The 15,068-nt window shown below is 43.7% G+C and overlaps 1 protein-coding gene across 1 annotated transcript; it reads left to right on the forward strand.

Moving 5' to 3' along the window:
• The first annotated feature begins 484 nt into the window (after positions 1–484).
• On the forward strand, positions 485–9,563 carry LOC124550443. The gene is made up of 2 exons (XM_047125316.1): positions 485–517; positions 9,229–9,563. Exon 2 carries the CDS (start codon positions 9,255–9,257, stop codon positions 9,561–9,563), a length of 309 nt encoding a protein of 102 aa, XP_046981272.1. The 5' UTR covers positions 485–517; positions 9,229–9,254.
• Positions 9,564–15,068: the final 5,505 nt, after the last annotated feature.

Consider the following 15,068-nt stretch of genomic DNA (forward strand, 5'->3'; position numbering starts at 1 on the left):
GAATCAAATGCATAACGTGTAATAATAAACTAACATCACAAACTGTACTTTACTGAAATAATCATGTAACTTACAGTATACGATAATATAAACAAAACCTATTCCAAAATTAGCGCCTATAAAATGTTTTCTTTTTCTGAAAAATACGCAGCTTAATGTTAAACCTTCCATTGTTAGCTTACAATAGGTATTAATTTACTTATTTATGGCATAAAATTGCCATAAGTAATTGTTATTACACAATTAGAAACTTATTTTTAAGAGAGCTCTGAAGGAACAAGACTCATCTACCAAAGATGCTAGTAAGGACTGTAACACAGCGATCGATACCCGAGATGCGAGCAGTCGGGCAGAGCGTGTTTGAGTAATGCGCGCCGTGTGCCAGTGGTCGATATATGAGAGCTGAGAGCCCTACTAGCAGATATCGATCGGCGGCTGCGTGCTCGGAGGCTGGGCTGCCGCTGTCCGCCAGTGCTACCGGGACGCTGCCAGGGCTCGCTGTGGCGCCGGTGCTCAGGTAAGCCCGTCCTTACACATAAACATCATACACGGCCGAGGCGACGCCATATTTGAAGCCAAATGGGAACTTAGCAGCGATCTTTTGCAACTTCTCGTTGAGTGAAACTAATCATCTAGTAGCGTGGAATCATGTATAATAACATTTGCAGCTGCTAATGGTGATTTTTCTTTATTTATTGTCCGCATGACGCGTTTCGGAAATCTTTATCCATATATACGCTCCACAAGCCACTGAACGCTGCATGGGAGAGGGTAACCTGTACCACTACTAGTCCAGAGCGAGGGAAAAACGACTTCTGCTGTATATGCCTCCGTATGAGCCTTTAATTTCTCGTATCTTCGTGGTCCTTACGCAAAACGCAAGTTGATGGCAGTAGAATCGATTTGCAGTCATCAAGAGATCCCGGTTCTCTAAATTTTCTCAATAGCTTTCCTCGTAAAGAACGTCGTCTTCCCTCCAAGCGTTCCCGTATGTGTTCCCAAAGTAATCCGTATACTTGCATGCCATTCGAACCTACCAGTAACAAATCTAGCAGCACGCCTTTGCATTGTTTCGATGTCTGCCTTTAATCCGACATGGTGCGGATCCCAATACTGGATCAGTATTCAAGAATAGTCGCACTAATGTCTTACATGCGATCTCCTTTCGAGATGAACCACGCTTTCCTAAAATTCTCCCAATTAACCTAAGTCGACCATTCGCCTTCTCTACTACACTTCGCATATGCTCGTTCCATTTCATATCGCTTTGAAACGTCACGCCCTGATGTTTAATCGACGTGACTCCAGCAGCACACTACTAAAGCTGTGTTCAAACATTACGGATTTGTTTTTCCTACTCATCTGCTCTAACTTACATTTTTCTAAATTAAGAAGTAGCTGAAATTTATCAAACAAACTAGAAATTTTGTCCAAGTCATCTTGTATCCTCCTACAGTCACACAACTTCGACACCTTCCCGCACACCCCAGCATCATCAGGAAACAGCCGTAGAATGCTATCCACCCCGCTCGCCTGATCATTTGTGTATAGAGAAAATAATAACCGTCCTATTACACAGCCCTGGAGCATTCACGACAATCTTATTTTAAGCATGATATTTGTGACGTGCGACCTGCTGTATTATTCTTTACTACAACATAAACACGTGCTTTTGTGTGATTACTGATGTATCTTACCATGTAGATAATGGCGAAACTCTTTATAACTTTTACTTACAGCTATTACGTTTTTGACTTGAACGACTTTTCGCGTGTTTCACGCTAGGGAGTTCCGTCTGACATATTTATGAAAGAGATGTAATTGTATAGGTCGTTGGCATTTACAGAGAAGGTAAACGATAGTAAGCGCCAATCATTTTAATACGTGATTCGAGGGCTTAATTTTCGTTGCTTTTGTGGGGAATTCCACACGTATGAGCTACAGTTTTATGTTCTAGCTTAATGCTTGTGTGTGTGTGTGTGTGTGTGTGTGTGTGTGTGTGTGTGTGTGTGAGTGTTTGTGTAAGTGTGCGTGTGTGTGCGTGCCAGCATCTCTGATGGAAAATAGGACTGCCATGTTTCAACTCATAATGAGTTACGATTTTTGTTTCTGGGAAAAAGAGTAATTACCAGAACACTGAAGATGGTAAGACCATGTATAAGTGTAACAAGTAGACCGCCACTTCTTCCCGCCTTGTACTGGTTACCCGTCGCTGCCTTAGTATCTTCTTTTTCAAAGGAATTCTATACAAAAAATAAAGACCAGCCTAATTAGAGCTTACATAAACACACATCTGATATTTTATAGTTCAACACGTAATTTTACTCTGAACAAACCTGCGTATCCCTAATTGCCATAGAGAGGTGTACTTTGATAAAGGCGTTTGACCAGCGTTCCAGACGATCATGAAGATCCATAAAATGCAATGCAGAAATATGGTAAACACAAAAGTTACGTACAAGGAACGTTAAAAGTGAAAACGCACATAAGGCTCGATATTCTAATTATTTCATCACGACGATACAGGGACAGAGGAAAATATAGAAACTTCGAAACACAACACATTTCAATGTCTAATACGGTGTAGGAAAATCGTTGACATTCAAAACTGCTCCCACTCCTCTCAAAATGGATAAATGCATGTCCCGTATGGGTTTCAAGGGAATCTTGTACCATCCTTCCTGCAAAACAGTAGCAAATTCAAGTAACGATAAGGGAGGTGAATAGCAATCAGTCACCCATCTCTCGAAAGCAGATCACAAAGGCTCAATATTATTGACGCCTGGTGACTGTTGTGATCAGGAGAGATGTGACAATTCATACCCGAGCTCACAAAACTAGTCCTGCACTATGCGAGCTCTGTGGACAGGGGCTCTGTCATCTCGGCCCACATCATCACCGTTGGGATGGGGCTGACCAGCCAAAAAGGGTATATTATCCTTAGCAGAGCCACCATAGAGCTCACAACAATGTTACTGTGTGCCCTAATCATCACCTAACCCCCGCCATGTTTCAATCAATAAACATGGGCAGAATTTGGAAACAATGTACAGCAAAACTCATCAGACCGACTGGCTTTCTTTCATTTGTCCATAGTCGGAGTATTATGGTTTCGGCATTTGCATCACTGATGAGTCGTTTTGAAAGTCCATCTCGCCCTACCATTCCTGGTTATGGAACTTCCTTTGTGTGGTTACGTTGGTGACAGTGTTCGCGGGTGTGACATTCAGTTCCGCAGTGAATTCTGCAGCTGTCGTCCTCTTATTTTTCATTACAGTCCTCTTCAGTGACCTTCTGTCACGATCACCAACACACACTGTCATCCGCGTTGTGTATTAGCGGATGATGTTTCTCCACTTCCCCTGCTTGCTGTATAATTCTTCGAATCGATGCCTCTTGAAACTGCAAACGTTTCAGCTACCTTGTTTACAGAAGCGCCCACCATACGATCACCAACAGTCTGCCTACGTTCTAATTCACTTAGCTCCAACATAATGCGCTCTCAACTTCACAGAACACTTTTCTGACCCGTTGATGTTTCCGATACTTGAAGCGTATTGAGGATATTGCACAGGTGCCGCACTTGGTTAAATGCGACGGCGCCACTTGCCTGTTTGCCTAGCATCTGTATCTATCTTCAAGCACGCATTTCTCGCGGTGTTTCCATACTTTTGTCCACCCGCCATAAACTGGGCACGATTTATGATCAATAAAATACTTTTCAAAATGTGTTTCGATCAAAAAAGCATATGATTTTCCATAGTCTGTTGCATGTATCCAACTTCAGCGTTTGGTGTGCCCGACATTACACAATATGGCTGCCAGTGCTGTTTGTTGCTGTCACTCAGAGCGCCGTAACGCATAGACAGCCTCTTTATGTTGGTTATGTACCTCTTTGCTCGCCACTGCATTACTCGACAACATGAACTTTAGACCCGGCATTAGCGGCATCGAAGTCACATGACTAGATGCAGCCACGTTCAGCTTCAGAGGTATGCACGTTGTTACCACGTAGTGCAAATACGAAAAGTGATCGCTCTTTCATACATATTAAAGTACTCAGTAGTAAAGCCGCTTTATAAAAAGGGAGAAAAGGATAATGTAGATAATTTTAGACCTATTTCTATGCCATCAGTGTTTGCAAAAGTTATTTAAATCGATTTGCTATCAAATGTACAGTTCGGCTTTAGAAGTCGTTTAACAACTAAAACTGCCATATTCTCTTTTCTCTGTGAGGTACTGGATGGGCTAAACAAAAAGCTTCGAACGCTTGGCGTATTTTTTGATGTAACTAAGACGTTTGATTGTGTTGATGACAAAATAGTGCTCCAGAAGTTGGACCATTGCGGAATACGGGGAGTAGCTCACAATTGGTTCACCTCTTACTTTAGCAACAGGCAGCAAAAGGTTATTATTCACAATATTGATAACGGCTGTTATGTGGGATTTGAGTGTGGTACTGTCAAATGGGGGATTCCCCTGGGATCAGTGTTGGGGCCACTCCTGTTCCTTATTTATATAAATGATATGCCCTCTAGTATTACAGGTAACTCTAAAAAAATTCTGTTTGCTGATGACACTAGCATGGTAGTAAAGGATGTTGTGTGCAACATTGGCTCGTTTTCAAATAGTGCTGTACATGACCACAGTTCACCGCTTGTAGAAAATAAACTAACGTTAAACCACAGTTAAGACTCAGTTTTTACAGTTTCTAACACACAATTCAACAAAACCTGACGTTTTAATTTCACAGAACGGGGATATGATTAGTGAAGCTGAACAGTTGAAATTTCTAGGTGCTCAGATTGATAGTAAGCTGTCGTGGAAAGCCCACATTCAGGATCTTGTTCAAAGACTTAATACTGCCATTTTTACTATTCGAACTGTAGCAGAAGTGAGTGATACTTCGACACGAAAATTAGTCTACTTTGCTTATTTTCATTCGCTTATGTTGTATGGTATTATATTTTGGGGTAACTCTTCCCATTCTAAAAGGATATTTTTGGCTCAGAAACGGGCGGTTCGGGCAATAAGTGGTGTGAGTTCAAGAACCTCTTGACGACCTCTGTTCACGAGTCTGGGTATTTTGACATTGGCCTCTCAATATGTATATTCCTTACTGTCGTTTCTTGTTACCAATATTAGTTTATTCCCAAGAATAAGCAGCTTTCACTCGGTTAATACTCGGCAGAAATCAAACCTGCATTTGGATCGGACTCTACTGCAAAAAGGTGTGCAGTATACTGCTCCATTCATTTTCAATAAGCTGCCACTCGAATTCAAAAATCTTAGCAGTAATCCACGCGCTTTCAAATGGAAACTGAAGAGTTTCCTCATGGGTCACTTCTTCTACTCTATCGAGGAGATCCTTGAAAAATTAAGCTGATTCTTATTGTATTGCTGATAACGTTTACTTAAACTTATGGACTGACTTTTTTCAGGTTCATGAACATTTATTTTTATCTGTTATTACTTTTATGTTGTAATTTCATGAACTGACACGTTCCATGACCTAGGAGATTTGCTCCTCAATTTGGTTCTACGAAACTTGACGTGTAAGTAAATAAAACAAAAAATAAACTCAAAAATGTAGGTAAGGAGACAGCGTGCGAGAAGTCTCGCCGAACAAAAGTACTGGGCAACATTTAATTCTTGTGCATGAAGGCGGTGACACGGATTTCGTTCCGGATTCATTTGTCATATACATCTCACGAAACAACACCTTTAATTATCTGTTAGTAATGGACAACAACAAAATTCCAGGGTTACCTTGTACAAGTATGGTCATTTCTAATACACTCTACGTTGCAATAAGTAAGAGAATAAACTACATTCCTGTATTTCGATAAAAAGAGAAATACAATTACAGTTGGCCAAGAATCACATACATTATGAACTAAGTCTGAGGACAATTCAAGGCTCAACAATGAACTGAAACAAACAGAGCTTGTTAACATCCAACAAGTTTCCATTTCATAAAAACCATCATCTTTAAATTTAACGTTTTATATTAGAAGCATTGTTGTCGAATCATTAACGCTCATTGTTCTGTAGCGTCATTTGTTACCACAACACTATTTTACCTTGCGTATCTAGCCGTTTTCCTCGCAAAGCTACGTGGTAAATAAAACTTTGGCACTGGCGCATAATATCAGTGACTTCTTTCCACGAATTTACAGCTGAGTATGATCTGTAAATCTTAAGACGCATCGAAGACCTGTGTGAAGCGTTTCGTGTAAACCTCTTACACGTGGAAACGGCGTGACGGTCTTTAGTAGCATGTAGTGTCTTCTACGAAACTACGCAGCTCGCGCCTACACAGCCTGACAGTCAAGCCCCGGTGCCTAATGGGTTGCCGAATGCCGTGGCTGTAGGCGCAAAGCCTTGTGTTCGTTGTGAAGTAATCAAGTTCCACGATCCGTCCTAGTATGTTTTCTTGACAAAGTTTATCTTCGTGATATATCTTTACAAAATCTAATCTTAGGATAGAGTTCCACAGGCCATTTACATAACTGCATGACCACTAGATATCCAAAACCTTCTACACGATGTGATGAGATTGCCAACATTTACTTCCCGACGTACCCTGACTCTCTCCACTTTCAAGATTCCTTGCACACAACGGGCGCAAATCACATGTGATGTCCTTAGATTAGTTGGATTTAAGTAGTTCTAAGTCTAGGGGGACTGATGACCTCAGGTGTTAAGTCCCATAGTGCTCAGAGCCATTTAAACCATTTTTTGCTATTCCACACGGTCCAGTCACGTTGATGTGACCAACTGTCGAACGCCTGAATAACGACCTTTTGCAGCGCGGGCATGTAGGGAGAGAGTCACCGAGGTACTAGAAGGTCCAGACAAGGATATGGAGTCATGCCGACTCCAGCGCCGTGACAAGCTGCCCTAGGTTTCATGGTTAATGATCCATGACACAAACAGCCGAATTGTGATGGTCCCACTGATTCTCGACTGGGTTTTAATAAGGGGGTTTGGGGTCTAAGAGGGTAGGGTAAACTCATCCTGGTGCTTTTCGAACGACGCACGTACATTGAGAGTTGTGTGACACGTTCCATTCTCGTTCTGGTAGATGCCATCGTGCCGCGGAGAAACAAACTGCATGTGGGGATGGACATGATTCCCAAGGATATAATCATACTTGTTTTGATTCATTGTGCCTTCGAGAATGTCAAGATCACCCATTATTTCCGCATTACGACAACGACAGCACTGTTTTTGCGTCCCTCCTCCCCTACCTCCGCCCCGCGTCACCCCCTTCTTCCTCCCTCATCCCACCCGACAAGCTTTGTGTACTATCCACTGCTAGTGCTGCCCCTATGCCGCCCCTGCCGTGTGCTCCTTGACGTGGAACGTATGCGCTGGTCACACTAATATTGTAACCTCCCAACAGTAAAAAAAAATTTATGTATCATTCACATTCAGCGTAACCTCCCAACCGTTTATAATTCAGTAACCTCACAAAAATAAAATGCGACTAATCTCTCAATAAAATTGTGGCTCACTTATAACCTTTCAATAATTGACTGTGAATTTAAACTGGTAAATTTTGGACGTCAGCAGTGCTGCGTCATGGCCCTGAAAATTCATTCTGAATAAATTGAAAAATCTTACCTCAATGAAGTCGCCGGATAACGCATATATATCTGCTCCTGTAAGAAATTTTCTGGCACAGCCCTGTGCAATACTAGCCGATAGATTTCTCATGTATAAAAAGGAACAACTGATTTTTCTTTACAATAATCTGGATGACCGTGGATTGGAGAAATTATTAAATTCTTTAAATTGAGATGAATGATTGTCAAAAGTTAATTTTTATAAGAAAGATTATTTATAAGTGATTTTTAAAAACATTTACATGGGACTTGATATAACAATAGTACATATGCGCGTGGCTGCTTTTATCTTGTACTACATCGCTCAGGTACCGCCATCGCTCCCCAAGACCGGCCCAGCCAACTCGATACACCAGACTGCTCGCTACTACTTACTCCTACTGTAGTCAACACTGCTCTCTGGTCTGAGATTCTCTTATAGCTTACATATCGCAGGCAGTGTGTGAGCAATCCATCGAAATTACATCTGCTAGAGTGCGCTAGAAAAAAATTCCTTAGTCATGGACCTCTTACAATATGATTGGACCGTATGTATAAGGGGCGATCAAAAAGTTTCCAGTCGAAGACCACACTAACCTATTGCCTACATGTCGATGCAGATATACCCGCATCGGAGTCCCGCTTGCTTGTATACACACTGTAGCACCGTCCTCAAACGGAATATTTTTGATTGCCCCTTATGTGTTCGAAAACACAGAAAGCTACTTTCCTCCATTTCAATTTCCACAGCCACCGAGTGAGGCCAACTGAAGGATAAACATGATATTGAAAAATATTTCTCTATTTTTCAAGGTAGATGATCACCTCCAAAAATCCTCACATAATATTATCTATGTCTATAACATGTTCTATACTCTGGACTGATAGTACCTTTTTTTGAAAACCGGTTGGAATAACCACCATATTACAACACACTTATTGTTTTGGCCATAACGTCCTTGTTCTGCAGGAAAAGTGGTTAAATTAGAGTTTGGGGTCTTTCTTTTGCGCCTTAATAACGGAACATAAGCTTTGACACGTCTTACCATTTCACGTTAACTTAGTAAAATTTCTATTACGAAAAACTTCTTTGCTTTAGTCTTTTTGTACTAAAATTCGTTGATTAGCGTTAAGACCTCTAAAAGGGCAGATCAGCTGCAGTATGCAAGTTGTGTAGAGACTTTTTGTAGTTCCTTCTGAGTTCCGTCCACATATTGGAAGGCTGTTCTGGCTCTTCACGCATCCCTAAGAGCAAGCGGATATCTTGGATGTAAAGCTGGAAACTATAGCAAATGTTGTGCCAATAGGCCGTAAGGCATTTCATTTTCAAATTTTCTTATGGTTTATCCTTGTTAATAGAGGACGGTGATAAGAAATGAGGTTTTAGTGAGCTACTTTTTGGAGGAAGTTTATTTCAAAAGGAAAAGTACCTTGAATTTGAAACGGTGTATTGGGCAGCGCAAGGGTCATTAATTTGCGAGCCATATCCAAATAGAATCTTACGCAGGATTTAACAAGCAGTGGTTCGGTGCACATACCGACTCGAGTGTGATATTTAAGCAGTCCTCTGCACCTATGAAGAGGAATCCATAACTACTGGATAAATGTCTTTCCACAGTAGCACGCATTGCTGCGAGGTGCGTAATGCGTGTACGAACGTGGCTAATGTTGGCGACACTGCTGGTGGTGGCGTTGTGGGCGCAAGTGGCGGTGCCAGTGGCGTTGTTCGGCACTAAGAAACGCAAGTGGTACAAGCGCAAGAAAGGCTGGCGGCGCCGCGACGAGGAAGAGGAGCAAGAGGAGTACCCGGACCAGGACTACGGCGACGGCGCCAACGCGACCAGTGCTGCGCTCGCCACTGTGCGCCAGTGCGCGCAGGCGCAGCTGCAGGTGCGGGCGCCGCTGATGCTGGCCGGCGCCGGCGTCGCGGCGCTCTTACACGGCGTCGCCTGAAGGCAAGCTTCCTCCGGCCACTCGTCCCCTCCCACTTGAAGGACTCGGTGCATGAGCATGAGATAGATGCATAGCTTTCCGTTGACATTCCCACAAAGAACTGAAGGCGTACTGTTTGTGGTGATGTTCGACACAACGGAAAAAATTATGTAGTGCCAATGGGTACTGACTGGTAGATTGACTGATTATGTTCTTTTGTTTTTGTATTTTTAAGACAAAATTACATCAGCATATCACAGCGTTTCGACTGGACAATGGTCACATTGTCAATAAAAATGGAAGAGACACAGAATCATTATAGAATCTATTAACCTGCCAATTAACTATCTGCATAAAGATAAAAAAGAATAAAGCGCTTACGATATTGTGAAACGCTCATTTGATTATGTTGCGAAGAATAAAAAATACAAAAGAAAATAATTCGACATAAACAGGAAAATAATGGGAGCTTTCTTTGGATGGACGCGACGGTAAAAATCATTTTTCTGAAACTTCCGATGCTGCAATTCATGAACCAACAGCTTTAGAAGTCCACAAAACCCTCATTTTAGAAGGAGAATCTACCAGATAAAAGCTTGCCCTTATAATGCGATATTTCATCACCACTATCGTCGTCATCAGCAGCAGAAAACTGAAATCCACCGCTGGACAGAGGCCCCATTTCAGACTGAAGGTTAACACCGACACCTGTTAACGACGAATTCATCCTTTCGATTAAGAATGATCATTTCGTTTTTTCTTTACTGGAAAGTTATTTATTAGGGTCTAGGCGACCTCGAGAGGACAACTGAGAAGACGTTTCAATAAAATAACAAGCGACATTGCTGCACAGGTCCCCTAAGTTGTCAATTCCAAGGCGTCATCACATGTTACTTACTCTTATTCTTCCGAAGCGGGAAGGCGCGCCTGGGCCCCGGCACCAATCCGCCCGGCGGACTTGTGTCGAGGTCCGGTGAACCGGCCAGTCTGTGGATGGTTTTTAGGCGGTTTTCCATCTGCCTCGGCGAATGCGGGCTGGTTCCCCTTATTCCGCCTCAGCTACAATATGTCGGCGACTGCTGCGCAAACAAGTTCTCCTCATACGCATACACCACCATTACTCTACCTCGCAAACAGAGGGGTTGCACTCATCTGGTGTGAGACGTTCCCTGGGGGGTCCACCGGGGGCCGAACCGCAGAATAACCCTGGGTTCGGTGTGGGGCGGCGGAGGGGTGAAGTGGACTGCGGCAGTCGTCGTGGGGTTGTGGACCACTGCGGCTGCGGCACGGACGGAGGCTCTCCGTCGTTTCTAGGTCCCCGGTTAACATACAACATACTCTTACTCTACTCTTGCTCTCCTAGCCCCACGAACCACAGTCGCTTTTGTCCTCGACAAGTTGCCTCATCCATAGGGTTCCGTCCTTGCCATCTTTCCTCTTGCTCCATGTATCTAAAGATCGTTGGCCACCTGGTCTCTACACCTTATTTTTATTCTTCCTAAAGGTCATCATTCTTCAAGATTCTTTTTCACCCTTCTATCAACACTGATCGATCCCCTCTTCTATTGACATGGCCGCCCCATCTCATATCCTCGTCTTCGCTTTCGAAACAACGTCTGGTTCATTATGTACATCTCTGATCTCCCTGTTATTTCTTCGTCGCCATCCTCCTCTTTCAAAAATTGGTCCAGACACCCTTCGCAGGATTTTTTCTCTTGAAAAGATTTTGGATGACAGTAATCTCTTGAGCGAATATGACGTTCTGGATTCGACGCTGACCATCGCATCTTTTTTTTTATGCATTATTCACTTTTTGCTTTGGGTACACAATAAACGCGTCATTTTAGCAAAAAACAGCACGTCTTGATCCACGTCAAGACGAGCGGTGTCAGATATTTCTAAAGGAAAGGAGTGAATTGTGCATGGTGGCACTATTGTGTTTCAAACCCACGTAGGCGTAAAAATATCCTCGAAAGAGTACTGAAAACTACGTTTAAGTTTGTCGTGATAATTTAAAAAAGCTAATATAGTTCAGCTGTAGGGGACTACGTTATTAGTTTCCTGATTACATGTAATTTTATGAACTTGTCCAATAGCCTCAGGAAATAATTTCTTTCCAACGTTTCATCTCCCACTGCAGGAGTCATTAGTAACTATTTTGATTACAGTTTCCGTCCATAGGCTTGGGTTTCAGGAGGAACTACAATTTATCCACTGCTTTGGTTTCTCGAGGATTTCTAAGTTCAGCCTCTCTAAGAGCACCACTCGTCGAAGTTTCTCACACTGCCGTCTGGGTTGTTGCAGATGATGGTGAAGACACCGCGGACGTTTCTGAGTTCACGAGACGACCGAACACGTATATTGTCTACATACCTCTCCCATACAACGCCCTCTTTTTAACTTGGGTCACAGGGGTACACTGCGACTCCCAGACAGTGTGGTGTAACTCACAGCAACTGTAGAGATGCGTGTTTCGATACTCCAACTCTTGGTCTTATTATGTAATGGATGTGTGCAATCTTCTCAGATACACTCTAAGACAAAAAAATGAAGCACCACGAAGGAATTATCTGAATGTGACGGAAATAGGTAGATGTGGTGTACATATACAGGTAAACAAAAGATTACGATTTCAGAAAAAAATTGGTTGATCTTTTCAAGAGAAAGAGCTTCAGAAATTGAGCAAGTCAGTAACGCGTTCGTCCACACCAGGTCCTTATTCGATTTTACATTTATTGATAGTCTGTTGGATGTCCTCCTGTGGGATATCGTGCCAAATTCTGTCCAACTGGGACATTAGATCGTCGAAATCCCGACATGGTCGGAGAACCCTTCCCATAATCGTATAACGCTCCAAACTCTCTCAGTTGGGGAGCGATCCTGTGGCCCCACTGGCCAAGGTAGGGTTTGGCAAGCACGAAGAAAAGCAGAAGAAACTCTCGCCGCGCGCGGGCTGGCACTATCTCGCTGAAATATAAGCCTAGGGTGGTTTTCCATGAAGGACCACAAGATGGGACATAGAATATCGTCGACGTGACAACCAAAGTGGTCCTGCTATGAAAAGAAATGGCAACCCAGGCCATCACTCCTGGTTGTCGGTCCATATGTAGGGCGTCAGTCAGCTTGGTATCCCATCGCTTCCGGGCCACAGCCAGACACGCCTTCGTCTTGGAATCTCATCGAATGAAGTAGGTCTTCATTGATGAGTTACGCTTCGAACTGAGCACTGATGACCAGCGAAGCGGTGTCTGGGCAGCGGTGGGATACTAACCTCACTGTCGCCCGTCTTCCGGTCCGATAATCCCTTCGGTTGTCATCCGCGTCACCCTTGCAGAACAGTGGTACGTCAACGACATTCTACGTTCAGTTTTGCTGTTCTTCATGGCAGGCTATCCTAGGCTTAAATTTCAGCAAGATAACGTACACCCGCACGCGTCGAGAGTTTCTTCTGCTTGTGTTCGAGCCTGCCAAACCCTACCTTGGCCAGCAAGGTCACCGGATCTCTCCCCAACCGAGAAAGTTTGGAGCATTGTAGCATATATAGGGCTCTGAAGCCAGCTCGGGATTTCGACGATCTAACGCGCCAGTTGGACTGAATTTGGCACGATATTCCACAGGAGTACCTCCAACGAACTCTATCAGTAAATGTCATATCGAATAAGTGCTTGCATAAGGGCCAGACGCGGACTAACGAGTGTAATCCCAAAGGAAATCGAAACACTGGTCACCTTTTAAAAAGATAGCGTGAATAGTTCTGAGGTGTAACAGGACAATAGGCCAAACATTGATGTCAGTTGTGATGGTGATGTGTAGAGCTTGTACATTTTGTATTGGAAGAAGAAGGCGTCCAACTAGGTGGCCACCAAAAGCACAGCCAAACGTTAATGCTCAGTTCCTAATGCTGTATTTTCTTCAACCAATACATAGTGGCTCTTTTGATCGATGATGTCATCACTATGAAATGTCGCTTCAACACTTAAGAATTCCTTCAAAACACTTTATCATTCGTTTTCTAGATACAATGTCAGTCTAAAGTCTTTCGAGACTGATTTCGTTTCTGGTGTTAATGCGACTTCAGCGCTGTAACTATTGTGGCAGCTTGAACTAACAGATATAAACAACAGCTGTGCATTCGACCAGTCTGCAGGGAGCAGGCAGTGTTAAGTAGTGGACGTGCGGCCGTAGTGTATCAACTTTGTAGTGACACAAATCGCAATGGAGGAACATCTCTGAACCTGTGTCCAAGATATTATCAAGAATGTTTTGAAAAAAGTTTATGCAAAGTCTGTCTTGCATATCTTGGCTCCGAACAAAAACAACGGCAAGTGGACGCCTCCAACGACGAGATCGAAATGCAAAAGGCGGACAGTTATTTTCTGTGACAAATGATCGCTGATGACGAGACTTGGTGTTATTAATACGAACCTCCGACAAAACGAAAATGCAGAGAAATTCACATGACCGAACAACTCTTTGACGACATTACCGACATTCAAGTCAATGTGACACTCGAATTGAACAACATCCCAAACAGACTCTTTTGACAGTTTCCCGTGCTTGTATGAACGTTTTGTGTGTTGTACTCAAGTACAGAGGTGGGACTACTAGAACACCTTAAGCATTCAAGGCACCATCTTGACGTTCCGTTATTTTTGTTTGATTGTTAATCTAGTATCTAAACTTTTTGCACTGACGAGGTATGTCTTCGATAACACATCGGATGCTGCTGCTTATGTACGACGGAGCCTCTTCTGTATCATTGTCTAGTAATATCTCAGCAACATAAACAAAGTAAACAGAACGAGGAGATTCTGTTTAATACTAAACTATCCTTTACTGAGTAATATCGTGCAAGGTAAGTGACATGAGCACTATTCAGTGACAATATACACTCCTGGAAATGGAAAAAAGAACACATTGACACCGGTGTGTCAGACCCACCATACTTGCTCCGGACACTGCGAGAGGGCTGTACAAGCAATGATCACACGCACGGCACAGCGGACACACCAGGAACCGCGGTGTTGGCCGTCGAATGGCGCTAGCTGCGCAGCATTTGTGCACCGCCGCCGTCAGTGTCAGCCAGTTTGCCGTGGCATACGGAGCTCCATCGCAGTCTTTAACACTGGTAGCATGCCGCGACAGCGTGGACGTGAACCGTATGTGCAGTTGACGGACTTTGAGCGAGGGCGTATAGTGGGCATGCGGGAGGCCGGGTGGACGTACCGCCGAATTGCTCAACACGTGGGGCGTGAGGTCTCCACAGTACATCGATGTTGTCGCCAGTGGTCGGCGGAAGGTGCACGTGCCCGTCGACCTGGGACCGGACCGCAGCGACGCACGGATGCACGCCAAGACCGTAGGATCCTACGCAGTGCCGTAGGGGACCGCACCGCCACTTCCCAGCAAATTAGGAACACTGTTGCTCCTAGGGTATCGGCGAGGACCATTCGCAACCGTCTCCATGAAGCTGGGCTACGGTCCCGCACACCGTTAGGCCGTCTTCCGCTCACGCCCCAACATCGT

This window comes from Schistocerca americana, chromosome 1 (assembly GCF_021461395.2).
Source record: "Schistocerca americana isolate TAMUIC-IGC-003095 chromosome 1, iqSchAmer2.1, whole genome shotgun sequence".
NCBI classification, from domain to species: Eukaryota; Metazoa; Arthropoda; class Insecta; order Orthoptera; family Acrididae; genus Schistocerca; species Schistocerca americana.